A 27,820-nucleotide genomic window follows, 5' to 3' on the forward strand; every position below is an offset into this window, starting at 1 on the left:
CACAGGAAAGAGAAATGTGGGCCCTGATAAACTCCCAAACCTCCTTGCCCAGCCCAGTTCTGAGCAGACCTTTCAAGGTGCTGGGCCTCTGTATGCCTTAGGGAAGCATGTTGATTCTACTACATGTACACAGGCCAACTTGTCACTGACTGGCATGCACTGGTGCCGTAATTTCCTGCACACAGAAATTCTCTGCATGGGAAAAGTGTCAAGTTTCTGAACAGACTTCAGAATCAATGGCTAGGTAATTGTAAACTGTTTATTTATAGAAAATGGAATGCCTCATAAAAGAAACATGTTTTATTTTAAATGGGGGTGAAGGATGAGTGTGTGCACGCGCATGTAGGGGTAGCACATGACAGAAACACATTACAAAAAACTGAATGGCTTCACACATTATGCTAGGAAGTAAAACAACGAAGGTTAACTTGAAAAGTCACAGTCGGTCAGTAGTGTGATGTTTTTCTTCCCGCATCTGTTGCCATTTGTACAGTTAAAAAATGCTAAAACATTCAATAGCGGCGGCTAAACCGAGGATCACTGGGCCTGCTTCCCCTGTCTTGTCCAGAGAAGCCTTCTCCATGTGAGGCCTGGCCCTGAGGACCACTCTGCATGAATCCTCCCCTCCTGCAAACAGACCACAAAGAAAGAAATCTGTGAGCGAACCTGTCTTGACATTATAACCGTCCAGGGGTCAAAGCTGCAACAGGTCCTGGAGCTGGGGGCTTTCTCTGGAAGGGGTTGAACTGGGCACTAAAGGAAGGCACTGCAGAAAGAAAGGGCAGCAATTCAGGCCAGGATGTAAGCCAGGGCAAAACACGTGCTGCTCCCTGGCTCAGAATCTACATTTTCGGAACAGGCTCACAGGTATGGGCAACTGTGAAGCTCCACAGAGCTACACTCCCTCTGCTCTGCTCCCCCCACCTCTGGACTGGTTTTTGCACTCCCCTTTTCCTCCAAGGAGCCCCTCCCCCTCCTCCCTGTATTCTCTCAACCCTGTGAGGTGTGTTGGCCGGAGAGTCTGCGACAGGCCAAAGTCACCCAGTGAGCTCTATGCCCAAGTGAGGATTTCAGCTTGGGTCCAGGTCTCCACAGTCTTGCTCCAACACTCTAACCATCCCAGCACACAGCTGGAGGCAAACTGGGTAACATTCTGAATTTTTCCTACCTTGTTTTTTTCATCGCAAGTTCAAAAGTAAAAGCGGCCCAAAGCAAGCTTTCAAATTGTACATTATTCTCCTGCCACAGGTCAAAAGCAATTAAAAGAAAGCTTTTACTAGCAGAGACTAATGATCACTATGGAACAGGGCATGGTTTTTTGCTCTTAAAAGTGTGGGGTTTAAAAAGGAATGATAATTGGAGTGTAGACAACTTGGCCCATCCTGGTTCCATGGCCTACCTCCCTGGGAACAAGGGACAAGAAACTTCCATCTGGTTAACATTCGACCAGGACACAAGGTCACACAGGGAGTTTCCTACATCTAACACTGCCCTAGGCCTCACTGGGGCCTGTGAAGGAGGACTTAGGTAACACAAGTAAAAAGAAGTAAAGAACTCCTTGTATGCAGACAGTGTTTTCCCGAGTGGAGGAGGAAGGGCACTGGAGCAACGGCATCTGATGCGGAACAAGGAACAGCTGGTGTTATTCTGAATGCAGAAGGCAAGGCTGCGTCATACCCAGACATTCCACCTCGCTGCATTATGTGGCCGCGTCTCCCTCGGGTCCCACCTGGAAAGAATGGAAGAGTTTTAAGGACATGCTCCTGTTACAAATCCCAGTTGTTTTAAAGGCAGGGCTCACTGTTCTTCATATCCCCTGAAGTAAAATGGACGAGCAATTTGGCTCCAGAAACAGGGGACTGTGAACCAACACATTTGGCCCTAAAAGGTGCAGGGAGGCACCCCCCCCTTTCGAACAAGGACCCAGGGACTGGCTTATATAAACAGAAGCCGTGAACTACCCAGGGAGCTCTGGTTATGGAACACGATAAAAATGAAATATGGATAAGCCTCCTCCAGAAATGGAGACAAGGAGAAGGGTGAGTGCTGGACTAGAAAATCTTACCTCGCCACCGCTCATGGTCCCGCCCCATGGCTTCCCCATCGCTGTTGCCTTGCCAGGAGCGATCTGGATGGCCTTCAAATTTTCTGGTGTGATCTGCCCAGTCACGCCCATCACTGCAAAAGAAATGATCTATAAGCACAGCCTTTCCCTCCCTGTAGAGAGAATCCCCACAAAAGCACATACATATTGTAGAATATCTTGTCACCGGGAGCACGTGATGTTTCTACTTTCCAGTTCCCCCAGCTATATTTCAAAAAAATGTAATTGCGTGCACACGCACGTGCACACAGAGGGAGGGAGGGAGGGAGGGAGAGCGCGTGAGCTGTGAGCAGTTAGTCCATTAGCTGCAGCATGGAAGTGGGTGGGGGTGGATGGGACGCAGACACACACTCATCTACTCGGCAGCAAGACTGCTGAGGCCCCTTTCCCCAAATTGATTGTCTCACCAGGTCATTACAATAATTTTAACTATTTAAGAATGGATGCTCAGCTGGCTTCCCACTCCACTCCGTTTCTGCCATGCCATTTATACTGAAAGCCTAAGGACCTCCTTGTTTATGACCTGCATCAGGTATTCTAGGAGCATTTTCAGCTGAAGAGTATGGAGAAAATTTTTTTCCCCATTGGACTGGTTTGATGAACCAGAATAAAAGACGATCAAGACTAAAAAGGTACCACAGGAAATTGTGCACGTTTAAAGAAACCCTTTTTAAAATGCATCCCATCATGTCTTGGCAAAGTCCCAGATATTGTGCCAACCACCATCACCACACCTGGGAGTAGTTCCACACTCAGCCCAGCCTGCTCCACTGCACCTTTGACAAGACATTTAAGAAGCTGCCACATGAAAAAAGCACAGCATTTTTAAACTGGGTATAGCACGAGTGTATTTTTTTTTTAGTAGCATCATGTTTGTGCTCATGTTCTAATTTATTTTGGTGGTTCAATACAGGCAGCCTTTGCACACGACCTGCCCCAATCTTTTTCAGACCTATTTAGGTAAGAGACTTAAGCACCACAATGGGCTGACTTACCGGGACGGTGGGGGCATCCCTCGACCCTCGCTCATGCGTCGATCAGAACCATAGTTTCCCCAGCCATCCCTTGAATGGCGATCCGGACCTCCATGTCTTTCATCAGTGTAATGCTGAACAAGGAGACAAGAATGACATTTATGCAATGGTTATCCACCAGATAAGGTGTGCACAGAGGTTTGCACAGCGGACTCAGAGCATTAAGTGACAGAGAGCTGCTCTCATTTCCTTCTCTGGAGAGGCTGTACAGAGGTAGGCCCATTCCTGCAAGGTCCTCATCACCCGAAGAGAAAAGCATCAAAGCTGTGAGAGATCTTACCAGTCCTTGGCTACTATTACAGAGGTGGAAAATAAGAATGGCTGGGGGGTCTGGGAACTTGAAGGCCACCTTTGCCTTGAAAGGTAAGCTGCAGTTCAATATGGAGGAATCTACTCTGGGTGCTGCTGACAGTAAAAAATCCAAGAGCAGGGTCTTTCCAGTGGTGATGCTGATGCCATGGAATGGCCTCTCCAGAAAAGCCCCACTGGCTGGACTCACTGGCTTTAAAGGCCCCTTCCAACTCTACTCTTTCAGGATTTGCCAATATACTGAATACTCTCAGGTGCTGGCTGGTACTGACTTGTGCAATTTTGCAGTTGAGCCTGCTGTGCTTTTATATGCTGGCTAATACTGTTATTTTTTCCTGTCTTTCTGGTACAATGCTGATTTTGGTTATAGCTCAGTGCTGAGCATGCATACGAGTATTATCAGAAAACTTTCTCAAATAATGCTGGGTGGTACGCCACTGACATAAACTGGAATAGAAGAGTATGCCCACCTTAGGCTCCTCACAAGAGGAATAAAGGCAGGATGTAAACCTTGATGCAAAATGTGTGTTACCTTGAGCAAGCTCAGCACCTGACCTCTGCAAAGGAGCAGCTATCAAGTTTATTCACAACCCTTACCACTACTGAAAATCAAGCTTGACCTTAGTTACAAAACAGGCCTGTCTGTTAATAAGAAGTGTGTCTTACAGAGTCTTCCAAAAAGCAAATGTCATTAGCCTTAAGCATTTTAATAGCACCCAATCCACAAAAAACCAATTTACCTGTCCATCTCTGTCTCCCATCATTCCACGTGACCCTTCTCTCCTGGGAAAAGTAATACAATCACAGTCAGATCCTCATGCTGGCAATTTTGCTGGTACATATGCAGGAAGGCAAACGAATGCAAACAATCTCTTTCTATGAGTATCACCAACTCTTGGAACAGAACAGATGCATGCCTCACTCACTCTCAGGACACCCAAGACCCTCCAGATGTTGGATTAGCACTTCATCACTCCAAACCACCACGGACAATTGCTGGGGATTGTGGGAGCTGCAGTGCAATATGATCTGCAAGGTCACAGGTTTTTCAGCCCTGCCCCACTGCAACACTGAATGGACAATGACATTTATATGCATGCTTTCCTTTGTATCTAGGTGCATTTCTGAGAGCTAATTAAATTCCACAGAAACTTGTGAATGTTTGCACACCAGAGAGAGAAGGAGGGCTGACAAGCATCCCACCCCACCCTTTACACACTCAGAGCATATCAAACTGTGGTGAGGGGGAAGAGAACAGGCGACGTGACAAGACACATCACACTTGAGCCAGCAGTCATGCCCACACAGAACCTCTTCTGACACATTCTGGATGTGTGGGTGGTGGCAGTGGCAGCAGCAGCTGGGTGTGGGGGTGGGTCAGCAGAAACCATCCTTCTGCCTCTCTGCTGCTCCCTAGCAGCTGTTGAAAGAGCTCTCCCATCCAGAGGGAAGGAACAGACACAGCAGCAGACAAAAGGCACATAACTGTAGCATGTACTGCTCTGACACAGCCTGAAGCATGCGGGTAAGTCTAGTCCTGGCCAGAAAGAAGCAGACCTGTCCTATTCTGCCCCAACAACATGAAAATAGCAACTGTGTTGGTAAGGAACAAAGCCTCACTACAAGGAAACCCAGCAGCTTTTTAAACAGCACCCCTCCCTAACAGGAGGGTGACGATATTCCCCTCTACCCTTTCTCCATCCAAGACACCCTTCCTGCAAGTGTTGGTTTGGACAAGAAATAATGCAGGAACCCAAGTGTATCCTTCGCCACTGTTCTGAAAATGTTTTTGTTGAACGATGGAACATAAGTCCTCTAAGTAAAATCCCCACAGCATGAGGGAGAACACAGCAAACTACACAGCTGACCTGTCCAAAGAATAGTCTTGGTACCGTCCACGATCCCTGTGATCGAAGTCATGGAACCGATCCTGGCGGGAAAAATCTGAGCGATGACGGTCATCCAGGGCCATTCGTTTTGCTTCTGGCCAGTAGGGGTCATCCCTCCTGCAAGGCAAATGCAGATGAAGAAATCAGGACAGATTTCTTCCCCCGATGCCATTTGTTGCTGGTGCACCCAAGCAAGATGAGATTCCGGGAGAGAAAAAGATTCAACAGACCACAAAATTATTTGGGGGAAAAAAATTAGAGGAATCGGAAAAGAAGATAGCAACTACTACAGAATACTCCCTACCTCTCCCACCCAGCACTTCCAGCTAGATGAATGCTAGAATCTAAGAGTGACTGAATACTTTAAAGCACAATGCTATGTGTATTTAGACAGAAAAAGCCTAGAATTCCCAGCATGCATACCAATGAACACTTAATCATGTATTAATTCATTATTCCGCAATTTAACAAGTCTATGCAATGTCAAGTTACAAGCTGTTAATTTTTTAAAAATCTCTTTTCTGGAAGCTGTCATTTCCAGTAAAGGGACAGTTTTTGATTACGTTTATACTGCAATTATAAACATAATCCTCTTCCTCTTGCAAGGGACCCAAGAAAAATTTCAATGGTCTCCTCCTCTAAATGTTAATAACAACCTTGTGAGTTAGGTTTGGCCAAGAGTAAGTACTGGCCCAAAGTCATGGTGTGAGAGAGGACAACAGCCATCATTTGGGTAGCATGAGAAAGAGCACTTAACAAGTGACAGTATTAAAGCATATGCTAACAGCTTGATAAACAGTCTGCAATCTTCCTGAGAAAAGATTAAGTCAGGGTGGCTACTGCAGTTCCTTGAGCCATTTCTCTTATGAATGTATGTGTGGGGTTGGCACCCCAGACTATGTTCCTTCTCTGGAAATTGGAGCAAAGAACTCTGAAATTCAATTAGAACCATGTTGTGGCTTTAGATCAAGCTGGTCCAGCAAGCCTAGCATTCTGTTTTCCACAGCAGCTAGCCAAGTGGCTCTGGAAACCATGCAGACAGGGCATGATGGCTATCCTGAACATCTGTCATTCAGACATACCACCTAATAACTATAACGTTCCATCACATTACTGTGACTCACTGACTTACCCTTCCATCTAGATAAGGTTGGGAAGAATCTTCTGCCCATATGCTTTGTCGGCAGAAGATTCTATTTCTTCCACCTCCAATGGAAACAGCCTTTCCTAACTATGGACAGCCATCCCATCAACCCCAGACAGCATGGATAGTGGGCAGGAAGTACAGAAGTTATTATCCAACACCACCTGGGGGCTCAAGGTTGAGAAAGGGGCATACTTGCTGGCACCTGCCACTCTGGAGAATAACTGGCTACCAGGCCAGAAAAGACCAACCTTCTCAAACCTGGTGCCTAGAGTTGGACCAGGACCCCCACTACTGTAAGTCAGCTGGTCCCTGGTGTGCTGGCTGGGCAAGATGTGACGTGCAGTTTGCCCCATCTGGAAAGCACCAAGGTAGTGATGCCTGGTGGAGGTAACATGCTGGGTGAGGCCAACCACCTTTCCGTCCTGATACAAAGCACCTTTCTATGTGTTAATGCCAGAGAAAGAGGGGACACCCACAAGGCTCCAGCCAGTACAACGGAGGTATGAACCCACACAACCTACTGTGGTAAGCTCACTTGCACATAACTTCCCCACAAGACGGAGCTTTCAGTGAACAGATTCCTGTGGGAAAAGTGCAGGAAAGGCCCTGCTGAAGATACCCCAAGCCTGCGCATGCGAACATGGATGTTCACTCATTTGCACCTCCTATCCACGTCGTAAGGCCTCCTCACAGCCACACGCCTCTCCTGCTCATAACGCAGCTGCTCATGCTGCCGCCGCAGCTCCTCCCGCTCCCGCTGGATGCGCTCCTGCTCCCGCCTCCTCTCATGCTCGATGTGCATCCTCTCTCTCTCCAGCCGCTCCCGCTCCATCCGCTCCCGCTCGAGGCGTGCCCTCTCTATCTCCAGCTTCTCTCGGGTGATTGCCAGCCGCTCCCTCTCCTCTTGCTCCCAGAGGGCTTGCAAGCGCTGCTGCCTTTCCCGATGATCCCGGGCGCTATCAGAAGAAGAGGTAGAAATATCAAAAGACAATGCTGCAAATTATTCTGATACTTACACTACCAGCCTGATCACCACTGGTAAGCAGAAATCCCATGCAGCGGAGCACATGCAATTCCCTTCAGGCAAGTAAGCAGGCAGGCCAAGGAGGGCCAAAACACCCATGCCCTGCTTCACCAACTCAGCCAGCTGCTTTTTAAATTTTATTTGATAAGGTACAAATAAAGAGAAAGAAAAAAATGAGAAAAAGAATACGAAGGGATAGCACAGAAATATAGCATGTAACTTCAACATCTAGTAAGTTCATGAAAAAGCAAAGATTTCTCACTCTTCTATCCACAGTTAATCAGTTCTTCACTGATATTTGCTAACAAACTGATATAATTTATCAAACATAAATAACACCGTAGCTTAACACTGAAGTACAAACAGTAATACTTTTTTAAGACTTCTATTTTCCTGAATATTAAATTGTTTAAAATAAGACTTCCCATTTTTCATGCCAACTTTACATTACTGTAATGTGGCAGACTGTGAAAGAGCAACATAGCACCTGAACAGCCTGCTGAGCAGCCTGCTGAAATTCCAGCCTACCCGATGCTTTGACTTGTTTTTTTAAAGCTAGTCCATCTTTTACTCATATTCTGCAGGAAGGCATGGCTGGCCTGTTGGGACCAGGAGCACATGGCATCCAGTGTCCAATTTATTTATATATTTAAAACATTTGTATGCCACCCAATTGTGCCACAGCACCTCTGGGCGGCTCACAAACCACAGGATTAAAAACAGGTTCCCTATGACGTGGGTACAGCATTTACAACTGAAGATGAAGATGGGCAAGCAAGTTTTACTGACAAGAGAGGAGCCTTTGCTTTTGCATCTGGATCTTACCGGCGTTGTTCTGCAGTCACTCGCCTCACTCTGATCTTGTTGAAGGGCACAGACCCTTGCCTCTCTCTGCTCTTTTCTCGGCTCTCTGATTTGCGATCCTGGCTCTTGATGCTCTGCATTGAATGTTAAAAGTTGTACAAGTTACGGGTAGTTGTAATTCAAGGATATCTTGTTTTGGAAATGGAACACATCCATTTAATTCAGATTCCCACCAAATTTGTCTTTTGAAAGTTTATAGCTGCAAGAGTTTCGTCCCTACACATCACTACTCGCTTCCCAACCAGCACACACCCAAGGATCCTGAAAAATCCTGAGCCAATGCTAAGAAACAGACTTCATTCAAAAAATATGGGGAAGGAGCTTGTAATTCTACCTACATCCACCAAAAAAATGTAAAGTGCAATGTACTACATGAACTAAACCATACAGGATCAGGCTTTTCACAAGAATATACTCCGGCTAGATCAGACTCCCAGCCAATCAATATCCTTGAAAGACCACAATTTCTGGAATTAAGAAGAGGAAGAAAAATTGGACTTCCGGTTGATGTCACGACGAGACAGCTGTGGAGAACGGGGAATCCGTACTTCATGCTGAAATCCGTTCTACAGAGGGCCCTGGGAGGCCCATCCAAGCCCTGTCGGGGCAGGGATTAGAAGCCCGAGCACACTTCTGGCTGGTGGGGGTGGTGGTCCCCGATCCATTGGGAGAAACTTGGGGAAATTCTCAGTGAATGGAGAGACAGGGGTGCATTTCCCCTTTGCAAGTTGCTGGTGCTGGTTTAGTAGCGAAGAAAAAAGAAGCTTAAAAGTGGACAAGGAACCTGCTGGGTGAGCAATCAAACTCTTAAATTACTGCTCATGAAAGAACCTGTGAAAATACTATCAAGCTGAATAAAAAAAGAAAGGCCCTTTAGACAGAGGGGGACCCCCCCCCCCGGTGGAGTTCAAGTGGCAACAAATCTAGGGGAGATTAAGTGAGACTCGGGAAATTAGAGACCTGGAAAAGGAGAGATACTTTAATCTCCCCAAGGGCTGAAGAATTAAACTAGAGCTTACTGTATATTAATTGGTAGAAAAAGTCTTCTTTCTGTTTTGTTTTTGTATGCCTCTTTCGGAGACGACATGGCGATTTGATCTTGTTAGTTCCTGTACGAAGTTGAAGATCTTTCTGTCTTCCTTATACTACCAAATATCTTTTTGCTGCTGCCACCGGGTGGCCATTTTACCTTCAACAGATACATTGTGTGCCAAAAAAAACCCTTTTTCTCTCTCTCTTTCTGGGCAATTTTTTGTTGCCATCTCGTGGCCATTTAGTAACACAACGGGTAACTTTAAAAAAAACTCTTTCAATTAAACCCTTCATTGTCACCATGAAAAAAACTCATCCATCATCTTTGGCACCTGTGTCTGCCTCGCAAAGTCCAACACACCAATCAAAAACTGTGGATTTGGAAAAATTCCAAAAAGACCTACAAATGACACTTTTGGCAATACAAGCATCTCTAACATCTATGCAAACATCTCAAGAGTCTATGCAAAATGCTATACAAAAATTGACATCGGAACAAAGGAATATGGCTTCGGAACAAAGGGAAGGAATGGACAAATTGGACAAATTGGATAGTCATGTTGTGGATATACGTAATCAACTTGCAGATCCGACTTAAAACTAAACAAAACGAACCAAAAATACAAGTGGAAAAGAAAACTGCTGATACTGACAAGAAAACTGAAAAGATAGAGATACAACAATTAACACAAACAAGTAAGTCATTATGGGATTCAGTTGCTGTACTGCAGATGGAGAAGGCATCTAACTATCTAAGATTTCAGAATATACCAGAGACAAAAAATGAAAATCTAAGGGAATTAATGAATACTATGCTAGCAGACGCTCTTGATTTGGAAAATGAAGAGATGGATAAAGAGATCGACCTGGTTTAAAGAGTTAACTCAAGCTATGTTAGAAGACACAAACTACCGAGGGCAGTTCATGTTAAATTTGCAAGATCTGTAAGAGATAACGTTCTGAGGGTCGTACATGATAAATCATTAAGATTTAATGATCAACATGAGGTGACTGTTCTGAAACAAATACCATGGAGGATTAGAGAAGGACGGAAGAAGTACCAATTTCTCACTTCGAAGCTGATAAAGAAAGGAATTATGTTTAGATGGATAACACCAGAAGGGATATTTCTCACTTGGAACTGTACAAGATACAGACTGGATTCAATTTTCAAGGCCCAAGATTTTTATGAAAAATTTAGAAGCTCATTTGAAGATGAAGAATCGACTGAACAAAAAGGAGGGGAAAATGCTGAGGCAATGGCTGTAACAACCTATCACCCTGAAGAAGAAAAAACAGCAACTACAGACCAACAAGAAGAACAGCTATCAGAACCAAAAGAAAAGAGAAAAGGTAGAAGCGTGAAGGCTAAATATAAATAGATAAATATATATTTAAACTTTTAAAAAAGACAGATGATTATGGTGAAGTTACCGGGATAAAAAGAGAAAAGACAAAATTGCTAGTGAAAAATCTTACACTGAAGCAGAAAATGATCTTGATTGAACAAGTAGATCTTCAAATTGTTACAAAGGTTAAATATTTGGGAATTTTTCTTACAGCTAAATGTACATTGAAAGAAGACAATTATGTTAAACTATTTAAGGAAATTAAGAGTGATGGGCTCTTAATTAAGAGTGATGGAAAAGTGAGCTAATTTACAATTATCGTTGTTTGGAAGAATAGCAAGTTAAAAATGAATGAATAAATGAATATATTACCAAAGTTCTTATTTTTATTCCAAACAATTCCAATAAAAATTGATAAAAATTTTTTTGATGATCTAAACACCCAAACTTTGAGATTTGTATGCCACAAGAAGAAACCAAGGATTAAATTAAAAATGCTGCAAGAGGCCAAAGGGAATGGGGGCTTTGGCTTTCCTGACTGGATGTTGTATTATCAAGCTTCTGTCCTAATGTGGTTAAAAGAATGGATAACCTTAAGAAATAAGAGAATCCTTTATCTTGAAGGGCATGATCTACAAATGGGTTGGCATGCTTATTATATGTGGTATGAGAAGTGTAAGACACATGGTTGTTTCTTAAATCATTATATCAGAAAGTCATTGTCAGTGTGGGAAAAATTAAAGACAAAGCTGTATACTAAGTTGCCAAGATGGCTTTCTCCTATGGAAGCTCTTGTATATGCAAATGCATTGAATTTTGATAGGATTGTGAGATATGATGATATTTTGAATGATGGAAGACTGAAACTGAATCAAGAATTACAAGAGCAGGGTATTGATATCTCTTGGTGGCACAAGGTTCAAATACAATTGAGATAAAGATTACAAAATGTGTGGTTTTTATAAGGATTTAACAACATTTGATCAAATGATTTTAAAATCATTTAAAGTGAGGCTTCGACGAATGGGGCGGCATAAAAATGTTTTAATAAATAAATAAATAAAATAAAAAAATCAGATGAAAAAATGATTAAAAGACTATATAATTTTCTTTTGGATATGAGAATGGAAGATGAACAACTTAAGGAAACTATAACATGGGCACAAAATTTTGGATATAATATTGAGTTAAAGAAATGGCAAAAGTTGTGGGAAAGAAAAAATAACCTCAGCAACCTCATATAAAGAAAATCTTTATAAAATGTTTTATAGATGGCACTTATCGCCAAATAGATTAGCAAAAATGTTTCCAAATATGTCAAATGGATGTTGGAAATGCAAACATAAACCTGGTACTTTTTATTGTATTTGGTCGACTTGTGGTAAGGCAAAAAAATATTGGGCTAAAATACATAAATGGCTTGAGGAAATGTTACAAAAACCTTTAATAGTTAAACCTGTAGTCTTTTTATTAGGCATTGTGTCTGATGATGTTTCTGATGATGTTGACAAACAAGCAACGTATTTGATTCTACATGTAATTACTGTGGCAAGGATTGTATTTGCCCAACACTGGAGGAGTGAAGAACCACCCACTGAAGATCTTGGATTGTGCTGAAATGGACTTGGATTGTGCTGACATTGTCTCTGAAGGAGAAAGAGGATACATATTTCTATCAAACTTGGAACTCTTTTTATTATTGGCTGAACAAATGGGACTATGCGTGGATCTGAATATGCCTATGGATTGTTATAAAAATAATAATGGGGGGCTGACCCAGTATGTCTGATGTCTTTGAAGAGTGATGTTTTTAGGTTTTTTTTAGTTTGTAGAAATAATAATAAAACTTAATAAAAAAAAAAGAGGAAGAAAAATCCTCCCCCCCAGCCCCACTCCTCTCACACAGTGTGTGATTGTGCCAGTTTCAGTTCTGTTCCCTCCATCTTCAGCTCCTGTTACTAAGCTAGAGCTGTGCTGAGCCAAACTGAAGCAGGTCCAGCATGCTGCTCCCACCAGGACCAATGAGTTGTTTCTTAAGAGGATGACAAGAGGAGATGAGGGTGGCAACGGCATTCTCCTACGTACTTGTGTTCCCTGCTACTTGATCTTAGGAGGCCTCCTGCATTCGATCAAGCAGCCCCAAACAGGCCTTGTCTTTCTCTGCAGGGAATGTGCTGCCGTGGATGATCATTCTGTGCTTTCCCTTTTCACACTTAAGCCCTAGCAGCAAGCAGTTTCTCCAAGATATAAAGACGAGAGGCTTTGTGGGCGGCTAAGGCAGCGTGAGTCCACTGCCATGCTGAGATTCCTTCCTGGACCAGATAATTATGGAATAAGCCAACAGAGGGAAAAGAAACCCACTCTTTCTATAGCTTATGCTCCACTCCAGGATCTATCTTTTTGATCACCCTGAAGCCCCAAAGCTTCTGTACTGGAGTTGGATGTCTGAAGACCTTCAGTTTGAAAATACAATACCCCTCCAACAATTTAAAAACCACTCATTATGGTTAAGGAAAGTCACCATTTTACTCACTCTCTCTTTTGATCTGCTTGTCTTCACGCTAATAACTGGTTCACCTTTGGATTTATCCATGATCACAGTCCTTTCTGTTCCTTTGCTTCCTACACAAAGCAAAGGAAGGGGGTGTAAGATGGGCAACACAAAATGAGGTTTCCCAGTGGTCACAGCAGTTTGCCATGTATGCTATCCCCACCACCCCCACGAAACAGCATAGCAAATTACCTGATTTTGAAGTCTTGGACTGATCTGCCGAACCAGATCGCAGCTCCTCTTTCCCCTTTTCATCCTTTTCTTCTGCTTTCTTAGCATCATCTTTTGGGTCAGTCTTCTCGAGCTTTTTTATGCTAGAAGACCTGCAAAATGGTTGAATTCACCATGGAAGAAAATGAATGCAAATCTCTTAATTGAGCCGCTGCAATATTATTGCATGTTTGTGAATACTTTTAAAAGACTCCCCAGGGCAAACAGATTAGCAATCGAATGTCGCCAAACAGCACTGCTCCTGCAGGTACAAAGAAGGGGTCCATTTGGTAGAAATGGAAATACTGGGATGTCTGCGATTGCAATACTGAAGGAAGATTCACCCAGAGCACCATCCTCAGAATGCAGACAAACGTGAACGACCACTTCACATCAGCCTCTTTCTGCACCAATAAAAATACACCTCTGCAAGGAGGAGCTTGGGGTAGACCACTTCCCTCCAACATGGTAGTCTTGGGGAGGCAGAGCGCTGCACAGTGCAAGCCCCAGAGATTGCATCAGGTCCTCTCGCAAAGCATGCAGGGAGGGCCACAGAGCTCTGCATTCAGACATCCACTGAAGTAGTCTTTCCAGAATGTACCAATGACTGAATCTTTTCCTCAGGACCATGTCAGGATCAAGCAGCATGGTGGTGCATGCCATCTGATTGCTCTAAGCAAGACAGGCTAGATGGATTATAAATCCTCCATCACTGGTTTATTGTGAGACGTAACCAGGAAGGCCTGGGTTATTTCCCTGTAAGCAAGTCAGAGTTGTGATCTATGGTTTGTTGTTGCTTGTTTGCTGGGGTTGGATATGAGAGAAATGTCAGAAATTCTAGTTCAGACTTCCCAATAAACCATGGGAGAAGAGTGTGTGTCTTGGTGTGCCTGACCGCATAACTACCTGCAGCAGCGTGGTCGGTCTGTCATGATGGACAAACCCAGCAGGGGTGGTTGTTTGTTGTTGGTGCAAAGCCACCCAGAAGCCACCAAAGTTTATTAATCATCCCATATCTAAAGAAACCAGAAACCTGTTTTTTAGCTGCTCCTCCCAGAAAGAGAAGTCAAGTGGGGATGTTTATGCCATATTCTCCCAACATACTAGTTCAATCTTCATCAGCTTGGATTCTCTAGCTTAGCGTAACATTGGAACTAGGACCCTTATTTTGTTATTCATCCATGTTATACATCTATCAAGAGCCCTGTAGCAAGGAGTGTGTGCTTCAATTTTAAATTACTTTAGATTTAAAGTAAATTTGCATTTTGTTGCTTTGCAACTAAAAGGCTTAAAAAAAGAAAGTAATCCTGATTTTGGTTACCTTTCACTGGCTGAAGCTTCATTCTTTACCTCACTGTCTTTTTTATCCAAAAGCTTCTTTGTGGCAGGTTCGTTTTTCGCCTGAAATCATCAGGAAAAAATGAAGTTAAAAGGGTTTCATTTTGGTTTGAAGAAAGGGGAGTCAGGGCTGGATAGCAAGGATCAGAAACATTACTTAACTCTTTCCACAGATATTATCTTCCCATGCAACTCTGTTTTATGGCAATGGGTAATACATTTTGTGGCTTCTTCAGCTGCAGACATTGTCACGAAACCATAACATCGGGCACCTGGACTGCGTGCATTGGTCACCACTTTTGCACCAACCACCTTGAGAAAAGGAAGCACATAACATTTAAGTATTTTGTGGAAACACGTTAACGTACAAATCCATGCCAGATGAAATCAAAAAGTCCTCCTGTCACAGCATCTTGCTTTTAACTAACCCTAAGCCTAAGCAACTCTGGGGCACAGAAGGCAAACAGCCCCTCTTGTCTACCCCTGGCATTTGGGAAATCAAAAGTGTGTCTCTGCATGGGGGAGATTTTACAGATCCCCACGCTCCATCTCATTCTGGGTAGTAGTGAGGTCTGCAGTCAACAGGCTGATGTGGCTATTTTAGTGGCACGGTCACAACAATCCAACTCAGAGAGTTTTATAAATATTGCATGTAACATGACCAGAAAGTGAGATCTAACACATTATCTCCTTTCTATGCACTGGAAGGGCGCAAAGAAATTGTTGTCTGCATTTATTCCCTGCAAACCTATTTCCAAACGGAGCAAATAGCATGATTGTCTGTTTCTGCCTTGCTACTTTTCTGCATTCTTGGCGGCCGGTTGTGGGCACAGAAGGGAGTCTGCTGTGCCTTGGCCTACCAAGTGCCAGGACTGTACCTTTGTGCCTCTGATTGCAGGTCTGAACCATCAGAGCACGCGAATGTGCAGAAGCGCTGCCTTTTCCCTTTCTGTTTCATAGGTATGGGCTACATCATTTGCCCCCTGGGCTCAAAGGATAACAGAATGGGGGAAAGAAAGACTGCCCACACAGTGAGAGAAAAATAATGGCGATGTTAAAAAGAGAGAGATAAGTTCCAGTAAGAAGGCAAAACAGGAGTCCAAAGAATAGCTGTGAGGAAAAACAAAGTCAAAAACCATGAAAGCTAGGATAAAGAGATGAATGGGAGAAGAAATAACAGGAAGTCAGAAAAGTTCTAAGCTATGTAAAAGGCAGAGATGAACCAGAGAGGAGCATGGCATGTTAAGGCTGTGAGAGCGCTCTGCCTCATGATCCCTACCTTTCCTGGTTAACTGGTTGGATTCTGAGGATGCCTTCTCATACTAACTAGAGAACAAGAATGGCTTTGCCACATACATTTCCTGAAATGTTTCAACACATCCAGTTTTGTGGCTCCCAGCTGACGTACTTCCAAGAACAAATTATCATGACTGTTTCACACACAGTGAAGAGGAAAGTGTGGTGCTTCGTACACAGCCAGAGACTCAACAGCAAACCCTCTGCAACTGCATATTCCAGGACAATGTGTTTTAGTACATCCTGTGGCACCCAACAAAATAACTTGTTGTTACAGCTGTTCAATTTCATTCCAAGTCAAAATTTTCCACAGCCTCTCTTGGGTGACAGCAAATCTGAGTGGCAGGTGCAGATGGAGAGAGTCAAGATTGGGGTGGCTAAGAAAAAGAGAAGGTGATAGAAACAAGGAAGCCAGTGTGGTGTAGTGGTTAAGAGCATGGGACTGGGACTCAGACAACCTGGGTTCTAGTCCCCACTCAACCATGGAGCCAACTGGGTGACTTTGGGCCAGTCATAGACTCTCAGCCCAACCTACCTCACAGGGTTGTTGTTGTGGGGATAAAATAGAGGAGAATGATGTAAGCTGCCTTGAGCCCTTTGTAGGAAAAGGCAGGATATAAATAAAAAATAAAAAAAATCCTGCTGTTTGCAAAAGCACAAAGCAGAATTTAGAAAACAGTCACAGAATCTTTACTGGAAAAGAAAACAAGAAAGCAGGGTGTCAGAGGGGTAGACAGAGAAGAATGGCTTATCCTGCAGGATGGCATCGCTGGCTAGAAAACCTGCACAGAAGCACTGCAGTTCTGGGGCTAGGACCACTGCTCCTTGGACAAGGGTCACCCCCATTTCTCTATCATACAGCTTATCAATGCAGCCTTACCTTTCCATATTTGCTAAAGAGGTTCTTCAGGTCCGTTGCTCTGGTGGTGGAAGCAAGGCCACTCACCCAGAAGTTTCGACCAGAACTGGCACTATTGCGACCTGGTTAGGAATAGGAAGGGAATGTTATGAAGCCGCAGTACTAGAAAGCCACCCACCACACCACCTAAGATGATCAGCGCCAGGAAAAGTGCACACTTTTCAGGGGATACCCAAGGTACTGGCAATAATTCCAGATCCCAAGTCAGTCTTCACTAGCATGCATACCTTCAGGCCAGACACCTGCTGGTGAATGCCAGAAGTCTCATTTAGACTCAGCAGTGAAGGCTGACTGTAAGTTTCCGGGTATTTGCAAAATGCTACTGGCACATCATGAATAATAATGATGCTCACTCACAGGAGTTTGGATGTTTGCGGCAACATGTGTGAACATCTTAATTTAAAGGTCCTCATGCCAATTCCATATGGGGTCCCAAGTGTCCCATCTCTCTCCTTTGATTGTCTGGGCTTATTGAGTTTGCAGGACCATATCTCACACTGCAGACCAGGAGCAGCCAATTTGTAGTCCTCCAGATGTACTGGCCTACAACTCTCATTGTCCCTTGCCAGCACAGCCAATGGTGTAGACTGATGGGAGCTGCAGACCAAGACATCTAGAGAGTCTGCTTCGCTTGCTGGAATGACAGCTTGGGAAATCACAGGTGCAGAACAGCACTGGGAATAGGAATTCTGGAGGAAGCCTGCACAGCACTTGAGGCTGAAGCCTCCGGATCATCTGTGCTGAATGTCATTACACTGGAAATGGGAGCCAGCTGAGCTAAGTCCACACAGAGTGCACCTTTCAATGCAGTTTAGCAAGGACTCCTTAGGAGTCCTTCTTAGGTCTGAAATTATTGGATGTGCTATGTTTTGTTATCATTGTTTAGGGCCTTATCTGATCTCCTCTTCAGACATTTGGATACTTCACAGTTGTAGAACTTCAGCCTGTGAAGATACAGAATGAACACCCAGAGATGGACAGTTCTCCTTTCTTTAAGTCAAAAAGGCAAGGCTGACCTGTTTACAGAAAATTTTATGCGAGGCTACAAACCTGTTTCAATTTGTGCAGTTGTACTGATTCTGAATGCCTTTGGCAGGTATTTAAAAATACAAATTTTGCTTCTGAGAAAACAGCACAGTAAACAGCAAATTTGTACTGAAGTTCCAAGTTTGAGGAAGGGATGACCACACCAAGCAAACAATTTCTGCTGTCTTTTAGTAAGCACAAGCTATACAGACACCGAACAATGCTGTGCCACACGTTAGCAAGTATCTAACAACTTATATATACTTGTATATATACAAGTATATGTATATTTCAATAGCATTTTAAGACATTCTTTGGAAGGACTTTTAAGAAATTCCGCCTGTCATAGACAGCTTTTGACCACATGTGTCGTAAGTGCCGAACAAGAGCATCAGTAATTACTGGCTGGGGTTGCTTTCATGTGCTTCAATTGCTCAGGACCACCAACCTTAGATCCTTACTTACACTCACAAACTGGACTTGTAGGAGCTGACAACAGGTTTGCTTTTTTGGCCACATTTAAAATGAAGCTATATGATACCCTCCGATAATTATGGAGGGATCCCAAGTTGCAATTGGGCTTTTAAAGAGAATAGCATGACCCAATCCATAACAAAAAAAATATTTTCCTGGATTGGTAAGAGACTGTCAGGTCTTCCCAACAGTCTTCTCCTAACAGCCTTCAAGGCAAAGCAAGGAACACAAGGCTCAGGTTGTGCTGCCTTTGGCCAAGGACTGCTGGACCACCACCTTCTGATTAAAGTGGCATTACTGGAGGGCAGGTAAGTAAATTATAGCAAACTCCAAGTGATGGCAGAGGTTGAGGTGGCTGGATGGGGTCACTGGAGAGGTGGGTGTGGGCTTGGGTGTACTCCAGGGGATGGTGGAGGACAGGAAACCTGGAGGAATGTTGTTCATTGGGTCAGAGAGAGCCAGGCACAACTTTGCAACTAAACAGTAACAAGAAGCCTCCTCTGAGGATTCCAACTGGCATACATTCAACTGTCAAAGGGTAGACAGTTGAGGCAAATCCTAATCATTCCTAGCCAGGGCATTATTTGATTTGCTTCTCAATTTGGTGACTAAGAGCAGGAAGCAGGCAACACTCAGGAATTACGTCTGTAGTCTTTCTCAAAGCCACCTGTAACTTTGGTAGATAATCAAGAGTTAAGACAAGAAAGTCTGTTTCTTTGTTGGAAAGAAGACGATTGGAGGCTGCTTCTGCTAAATATGTAAGCAACTTTACCACAACATGTTCGTAAGCCAGCAAAGTGGTATCTCAAAATAACTGAAGCATTTTATGGAGCACCAACAGGTAAGGCACAGTATACCAAGTGCTGGAGCAATTCTTTAAAATCAGATCATCAGATTATACGTTTGGTTTGCTGCCAGCCTTTAGAAGAAAAATAGTATCTTCAGTCATCTGGGAATGGGAAGTGGAGACTACATACTTTCCCAGTTTAAACACTATCCAGGCACTGTACATCTACCGGCATTCATGTTACTGGGGGGCACCCAGCTAAGCATTACAATTTTTCCTCCGATCAGTCACTTTTATTGTTAAGCAGAAAGAGGAAATAGTACAAATAAATATGTATGTCATCATGGATAGGTCATTTTCCTCTATAAGCACATATATAAATACTTTAGAATATATACCTTTCTCCTCTTTTGAAGCCGATTTGCCATCTTTGGTCTCTTCAGAACTAAAGGCAGAAAAGAAAAAAGAAAGAAAAAGTAATCAGAAAAGAAAAAGCAAACTGGTGTTAAATGTATAAAATACACTAGATTCCAATACCTACCCGACTTAAGTTGTAAAAAGAAAAACAATAAAAATTAAAAAAATAATTTCTTATTAAAATAAGCAACAAGCATGGGTCAACCTCTGAGACCAAACATCTTACAGACAATTTACAAAATGAAGATTTAAGAAAAACAACCCATGAAGGTTGCAAAGAAGAAATCAAACACTGTTCTTTAAAAAGTGTGCAAGGAAGGAAGAAAACAAAACCTAGAAGATGGCTTTTAGAGAAAGGTAACAAATTCAAGTCTTGCAGGCCAATTTGAAGAAATACACTGACCCGATCTCAATCTCTTAAAGACCAATGAGATTATTTTTTTAAGACAGCATCTGGTCTAAAACGGAGAAAAAACAAACCTCGTGTTCTGATCACCGCCCTCTTTGGCAGAGGACTCTCTAGTGGCAGAGGACTCTTCCTCACAATTAGCCTTCGCTTCCATCTTCTCCGCATCTTGGCTAACCACTTGGGGACCTGTGTCCGTCTCCGCAGTTTCCTCACTACTGGCTTCCAGAGTTTGGGCTGCTCTGCTACTCTCACCTCCACCTCCTCCTCCACCACTCCTGTTCTCTACCGCTAAAGAATCAGAGTCCAGCTTGGTTTCCTCAACTGTCTGTTCGCTTGGCTCCCCTTTTTCTACCACTAAGTGCTTTGCTTCCTCCTCCTCCTCGTGCTTGGCCAAAACCTGGCCTGACTGGCTGTCCATTTCTAACAGGTCTTCATCCGGCTGAGCAGTGGTGACAAGCGTGTCTTCTTCTTCTTTTTCTTCCTCTTCCTCGGCTGCCTGTTTGCCCGGAAACGGGTTATTCGCTTCCTGCGCCTGCTCCGCTTCAGAAGCGTCTTCTTTAAGGGGCTCAGATTTACAAGTGTCACCCAAAATGTCGAGCATTTTCTCATTTTCTATGGATTTAACAGGAATAGAATGGCACAAGGTTTAATCACCAGGGAAACATAGCAAAGACAAATGCGGGACAGGCATGGCTGCCAGACTAACACTGAGAGAACGGCTAAGGCTACACAGAGATTGGAAAACCCTTGGGTACATCACATTCAAATGCCTACAGCTATCTAGACATGGTTTACTAAATCAAGATCATAAGTTATGTAGGGAAAAAAATGACCCTATTACTTTAATGAAAACCTTCTGGCTTGTTCTTGACAGGTCTTCAAGAGGTTCATTCTTCCAAATTCCAAGAGGCTTAAACGGAATGAATCAAAGAACACAAAATTCCATTTCAAACTTTGAATTTCATTTTCTCTTTTGTTTTTGTTTAAAGCAGAGTGGTCCAACATGAAAACTGGAACATCTTCTGATGACTTGTGAACATTGAAAGTCCAAGAAAGTAAATAGTATCTTATGGAATTTCCACGTGGAACCTCGTCTTCCTTCTTCTGTTATGCCGTAAACTCACATATAACTTTGCACTTCCCTATGATAACTTTTTAAGCTGGCTTCGCTATTCTACCTGACCACGCAATCATATATTACAATATGTTCTATGCCACACGTCTATGGGTAGAAATCTTTTGCTTTCAAACTTGACATTAACATCTTCTAGTGTATTCATGAAGCTAAACAGAAGTTCTTATTAAAAAAAACAGGTCTAGAAAAAGCACTTGCTAAGTGGCATCACTTTGGAATGATTTGGATTAAGCACTATGCAATTAAGTAAGATGTTTAGCAAGTTTAAGTCCTGGGCCTTTCCCTCCACCTCAATAAAAAAATTGGCTAGAAGAAAGGAATTGAAAAATACCTGGCTCTGTATGTTGCTCTTCCAAGTCCTGTAGAAAAAACGGGAAGGGGAGGGAGCAGAGAAAGGTTAAATGGATCAAAGAAAATATGATGTAGTTACAACTATTTTAACTGTGCAATCTTTTGCAAGTTCACTGAAAAGACATACAGAGTTCAATGGGACTTACCCCAGGTTAGTTACACAAGCCACCAATGGATACAGAATTTTACAGAGTACAAGAGGAAACGTCCTGCTTAAGGAAATTATAATTTAAAATTCAATACAGTAAAAGCAACAGAGGAACGGAAGAAAAGTAGAGGGAGTGGTAAACAAAGGAAGAATGTGCAATTATTTCAGGCTTTGTTACAGTAAGAGTATAGAAGCTAAAAAGCTTTATTAAAACTGTTATCTCCAATAAGAAAGCAAATTCCAGTACCAAGGGCCGAGAAGGCTAGAACTTTCAGGGAAGCAGAGGATGACTAAACATTAGGAAAAACTTATTGATAAAAAGAGCCGTTCAACAGCAGAAAAGTCTGCCCAGGAGGTGGCGCACTCTCCTTTGCTGGAAATATTTAACAAACCCTGAATGTCTACCTGCTGGAAATGCTTGGTTGCAAAAAATGCAGCAGGGGAGAACTTCCGTGAAGCAGGACAGTAAGGCTTAACATAACTCTTGGATTTCTAAGATATACCATCTAGTTTGTACACACCTAGGATTTTTCCAGCCCTAGCTATAAGCAATTATACAAACAATAACAGGATTGCTGCGGGGATGAAGATACTATATATTTTGAAGCAGGAAGGGACTGCTCAATCTCTAAATAAGATTTCCAGTAGTACTTCTCACTCTATAAAAATATTTATTCTCTTTGCATCTTAACATTTGCCATTATCAATTGTGGGGTGGGGGGAGAACATTCTTGTAACTGGTACAGGTGGCAAAATCCAGCTTTCCTTGGTGCAGAAAAAAATCACTCTTGACTACAACTACAGAAACAGAGGTTTCAAAGTGCCCATATCAAGACACTTGCAAGAGCAGTTTGCAGTATTTCTTGCAGCAATTAATCATTGCTGGGAGCTGTTATGATATCTTCCATCTATGAAAGCTTCCAGTGCCTGGCATCAGAGCACAAGCAATGGAATGTGGATGTGCAGTATCAGTTGAAGAGTGTGTATGCGGCCAACTTTTAAGGGGACAAATAACCTATTGGCCAGGCTGTTTCAAAAATGCTATGCACCAGCTGCTGGAAGGAGTGCTGCCCTACCCCCTTCCAACAAAACTGGAACCCTTCTCAAGTATTTATTAAATGCATTTTGTGCCTTTCCATCCCACTCAAGGTGGTTAATAATAAAGTGCAAGTAAAACAAAATCTCCACAAGAACACAACAAAGCCAAAAATGCCTGAATAATTTTAATCTGCCCCAAAATCTGCTTCAACAAACAGGTCAGCTTAAATGCTAGAAGGCTGAATAAAATCTTATTTGCCTGCTGGCAGAAGGACATCAAGGATGAAGCCAGCTTAACATCCTTTGGTAGGGAGTTTCAGGGCCTCCTGGGAGAAGCCACTGAGCAAACCTCTCTTGCATTCCGACCAAATGTGCCTCTGATGGTGACTGAACCAAGTGAAGGGAGCCTCCAGCCCTAACAGTCAATGCTTCCAGAACAGTGAGCAATTTGGGATGGGAACTGCTCACACTCTGAAGCAGTTTGATGGGAAGGTTAAGTTTTGCTTTTTAAAGCTGGAACAGCTTGAGCCAAAAATAGTGATGTACAACTGAAAGACTGGTGAAAACTATGGAAAGCAAAAGAACTATCCTTGGTTGCCAACCTCAAGTTTATGCAAAGATAACACATGTTCACCAGGCATGAGCCAAAACCCAGAGAAATTTTAGTGACCCACTGAGCTGCCTGATAAAACTACTATTCACACTGAAAGAGAGTCCCTTTTGCCTTGGCTTGAGTAGGACTCAGCCTTTCACTGGTGCCTGTGTTGAAAGTATGAACCTGTTCAAAAAAACAAAAAACCCCAACTGTCAGCTCAAGACTCTGGAATGGAAAGAGGCAACAAGCTGACTGTCTAGCTCTCTGGGAGATTAGAGGTCAATTGGCAAGGGAGTCTGTCTCCTAGTTGTTTTAATAGTATGGCTAATTCCACTTAAATCAGCCTACTGAAACATGGAAAGATTCAAGTGAGCCACTGGCTTCTGTAGAAGAGAGCTATGAACTGAGTTCCATTTTGGTTCTTAAGCTTGGAATGTGCTCAGAGATGTCTAATGCAAATAACATGTCTTTTGCAGCTGATTCTGCTCTTTGGATCTTTAGGTTCTAGCACAAAATGATTTTACATGAGTGCAATATCTGTCCATGTGTATTCTAGAATATTAAACAAACCCATGAAGGAAAACCTCCAGATTACCTTCAGAGTTGCTAAATCAGGAGAAGCAGCATCAAGCTGGTCATCAAAATCTTCACCATTCTCCTAAGAAAAATAAAGAGATACACATTCATTGCAGAAAGTTGTTATTGCTGCATTCCCTTGAGAAAAGAAAATAACCATGACTAAAATGTGCACACCTGCTGCACAGTATTCTAATTGGCAAGGCACTACAGCAACCACACAGTATTATACAGAACAGTTAACAACTAACTGTGATGAGCTAGCATGAATGGCTTGACTTGTGTGACATTAAAGAATGTTTATGAACATTCCAACTGCTGCAGTGAATATGCCAGTGAAAGCATGCTGATACACTTAGCCTGGATAGTGCAGCTGGCAGTTAAAAAGAGGAATATATGAACTCTCAGTCAGGAAACTCCAAGGGAAGAGTTATGGTTATGTACATGTGCAGAAGGTTGAATTTCATACAATACTTTTAACAAGCTCAAGTCTTTGGTTACAAATCTCCAAATGCCATACATAACTAGAAATTGTAAAAAAAAAAAAAAAAAAGAAGTTACTACCAATTACCTACCTCACTCTCCATCAATTGCTCTGGAAGCTCTTTCATTTCTGCTTCAATATTTTCTTTGTCAGACTCAAGGATGTCCTCAGGACTGTAGTCATCTCCACAATCAACAGCACTAGTGTTATCTATTTCAGCTTCATCTAAAATGCTTATATCCATCATATCAATATCCTGCAAGTTGTCTGAACTTGCTTCAATATCCTCCTGCAATAAGGATGAGGCAAGTAAGACCAGGTTATTGTTGCTGTGACTTGGAACTTGTGTTTAAAAGAAAAGTTAAATCATATATTCCATTCTCCCATACCTGTCCATCTCGTGAGTTTTCCTCCAATCCATTGTCATCACCTCCTTCTTCCTCAGGTTTGCGCCCTAAAAAACAAGTGTACAGATTCAAAACTAACAGGTGGTTATTTTCATGTATTTCTTTTTCCAACTTGGGTCCTTCTTGAATACATCCTTGAATAAAGTTACACCCTAAAGCTTAAAAGCAGGGATAGCCCCCTAGCTGCCTTATAAGCGGAAAAGAAAGCCAAATGTTATGTTATCTTGCCCTTGAGAACCCTAATAATTTTTTATCACTGTGTGGTGAAAGGCTTGGTTCACTGCTGGGAGTGGGGGTGGGATGCAGGATCCACATGAGGTTAAAATAAACCCACTCATATTAAGCTGTTGGATTTTGTGCATTTCATGCACAAACCATATCTTTGTACACCTGTAACTATGTTGGTAAGAATGGTCAGTTTTTGCTTCTTAGATTTTAACTAGAGAACAGAACAGCTCCAAATATTTTTTTAAAATTACCATTCCTGGCTCAAAGCATATAATGTGAATTCAGAAATTCCTCAACAACACAAATGTGGTTTCAACTTAAATGACATACCCCAAATTACTTAAACACACGATTATCATTACTCCTTCCAACAGCCAAAAATGGGGACACCAAGAATTGAGAGGAAAGAATAGCATGTTTCGATGAATCTTAAGGTTTGCAGAAGTATTTTTCTACTGAGAGCACAATTGTGCCTAAAGCCCTGGAAAAGTACATCTGTTATATCCTAGTCTGTTTTCTCTGGGACTTTAGAATTGCTCTATAAACCAAGTTTGGTAGCATGAAATTACATCCACATGAAAGGAGTGAACCAGAAAAAAAAGATAATAATCCTGGCAGCAACCCCAAAATGCATGCCAATTTATACCTTTCACGGTTCTTTTGGGAGTCCTCTTGCTAGTGACTTCTGAAGCCACTGGAATTTCATCAGGATTTCCTCCTTCTTCCTCAATGGCCTATTTGGAAGGAGCAAACATGAGAATATTAGCAAGAGCAAGTGCCTTACCTTTGATGCTTCTTGTACTCTTGCACTATAAAGAGACCCTGGTCCATGAAAGCCAAGCTCTTCTGATGTGCATTTTAGAAGGGATTAACTCCCTTGGGCCATATTCAGCCTCTCAGTCCCAGATTTTCACTCCTCCTTTGCCTCCTTGAATTTCAACTCTCCTTTTCCCTCCTAATCCTTGCTTGTGTCTTCCTATTACCTACTGCCTCGCCAATCTCTAATACTTAGCTTTTATTCTTTCCCTACCTTTGCTTTATCCCTGCAAGTAGCTCATCACCAGTTTCTCCTCCCTGTCTCCCTCCCAGGCATGCTTCATCTACCCCACAATTTTCCCAATTCCCTCCTATGGGTCTTCCCATCATTCATCTTCATTTCCCATCTACTTTCTTTGTTCTTCACATCAATGTGTGCAGACTGACTTCTTTTGGAAGTTCATATTTTCTAGATTTTTTTTCTTGTGAACTGCTTCATGTCGCATGAGGTAAGATGCAAAATGACTAGGCACACTTTGCTTCAACTGGCCCAAGTACCCGCACTTCCCCATATCCCCCAAATATCTAATCTTCCAGTTTTTCATAATCCCCCCACTCACTATCTCTTCTCCTCACATGGATACCCTTTGCCTCCCTTTTCTATCCCAGCTTCTCATCCCTTCTGTACTCTCAAATACAACTTCAGTGCACCCCACTGCCCATTTCCCCATATTCCCCCATGCCTCCATCATTATCTTTTCTCTGTCCTACATGCTCCTTGTGTGAATTCTCCCCTAACAAATTATTTTAACGCTTGTTTGATATTTTACTTTAATCTGAATTCTATTTTGTATTTCATTGCTGAAATCCACCCAGGAGTAGGTTAGAAATTCGATCAATCAATAGCACCCTTCCGCCTGACCCGACTCATCCTACCCTGAGCCGTCTGTCCTTTTCTATTTCTGCCTGTCCTCCGCTTAACTCCCCCCCTCGCAGGACTGTTGTGTGGATGAATAAGAGAAGCTGCTCTTCCTTCGCAGGGTTGTTTTGGCGGTGAAATAGGAAGGAGGAGCTGTCGCAGGGGGGTTGTGAGGATGAAATAGCGGAGGCCAAAGATGGAAGGTGGCGGGAGGACATAAAGAAGGGGGGGGGGAGTTGGCGGAGAAAGAAGTGGCGGAGCCAAGGAAGCGCGATGGCCGTGGGCGGCGGCACGGCCCGGCCTTGCCGTGCGCGGCGCGGGGGGGGGGGGCGAAGCCGCTCGCAAGCCGCGGGAACGCGGGGGGCCGCAGGGCGAGGCTCACGCTGCGGAGGCGCTCCAGGAGGACGCTCTTGTTGCCGCCGCTGTCCAGGTTGCGCCGCTTCAGCTCAGCGCGGAGGTCGATCACCCGCAGGTCGCCCAGCCGCCGCGTCGCCGTCCCAGCCGCACCGCTGAGGGAAGGCGACGGAGCCACCGCCGCCTCCTCCCCGCTGGGCCCGGGCAGCCCTTGCGCCGCTTCGGTGGTCGCCATCCCGACGGGTCTTCGGAGGCGCCACGGCCTTGTCGGCCCGTTCCTGCAGCGGATCCTTGGGGAACTGGATCCTTTTCGGGGGTCCCCTCAGACAAAATGGCGGAAAGGCCTCAGACACCATAGACAAGGCACTGCCGAGGGCAGAGCGCTCGCACCGCGCATGCGCGCCGCCAGCGAGCGAGCGGCAGGGGGCCCGCAACGACAAAAGGGAGGCGAGCCGAAAGGCGGCGCCTGCGCAGGACGGAGGCGCGGGGCTGGAGACAGCACTGCGCGCGGAATAACTAGCGCTGGTGGGCAGGGATGGAGCACGGGGCGTACACGTAAGGGGGACGGTGATGTCTCTCAGAGGCTCGAGGCAGCACTGCGCAGGCGCAGAGGCGACGACGAAAATTTGGGTCCAGGCGGGAATCGCCGC

General features: G+C 43.6%; 1 protein-coding gene across 1 annotated transcript; it reads right to left on the reverse strand.

Annotated features, from left to right (window-relative positions):
• Positions 1 to 241: 241 nt before the first annotated feature.
• On the reverse strand, positions 242 to 27,600 carry SAFB (scaffold attachment factor B). Its single transcript, XM_044417524.1, has 21 exons — positions 27,199 to 27,600; positions 25,788 to 25,875; positions 24,896 to 24,960; positions 24,598 to 24,795; positions 24,042 to 24,104; positions 21,646 to 21,673; positions 20,251 to 20,791; positions 19,752 to 19,798; positions 17,028 to 17,128; positions 15,014 to 15,163; positions 14,835 to 14,914; positions 13,496 to 13,626; positions 13,286 to 13,374; positions 8,333 to 8,445; positions 7,146 to 7,439; positions 5,316 to 5,453; positions 4,188 to 4,230; positions 3,100 to 3,212; positions 2,066 to 2,178; positions 1,678 to 1,729; positions 242 to 627 (listed from the first exon to the last, which is right to left on the reverse strand). Exons 1-21 carry the CDS (start codon positions 27,403 to 27,405, stop codon positions 513 to 515), a joined length of 2,769 nt encoding a protein of 922 aa, XP_044273459.1. The 5' UTR covers positions 27,406 to 27,600; the 3' UTR covers positions 242 to 512.
• Between the last annotated feature and the right edge of the window lie 220 nt (positions 27,601 to 27,820).

The sequence above is a fragment of the Varanus komodoensis genome, unplaced genomic scaffold (genome assembly GCF_004798865.1).
Source record: "Varanus komodoensis strain SLA01 unplaced genomic scaffold, ASM479886v1 scaffold89, whole genome shotgun sequence".
In the NCBI taxonomy this organism is placed as follows: domain Eukaryota; kingdom Metazoa; phylum Chordata; class Lepidosauria; order Squamata; family Varanidae; genus Varanus; species Varanus komodoensis.

Coding starts and splice junctions, on each gene's coding strand:
- SAFB (XM_044417524.1), bottom strand. CDS start 27,405: ATGGCGACCACCGAAGCGGCGCAAGGGCTGCCCGGGCCCAGCGGGGAG. Junction 25,876..27,198: donor TCCTGGAGCGCCTCCGCAGC/GTGAGCCTCGCC, acceptor CCTTCCAAATAG/GCCATTGAGGAAGAAGGAGG. Junction 5,454..7,145: donor CCTTACGACGTGGATAGGAG/GTGCAAATGAGT, acceptor TTTGCCTTGCAG/GAGGGATGACCCCTACTGGC.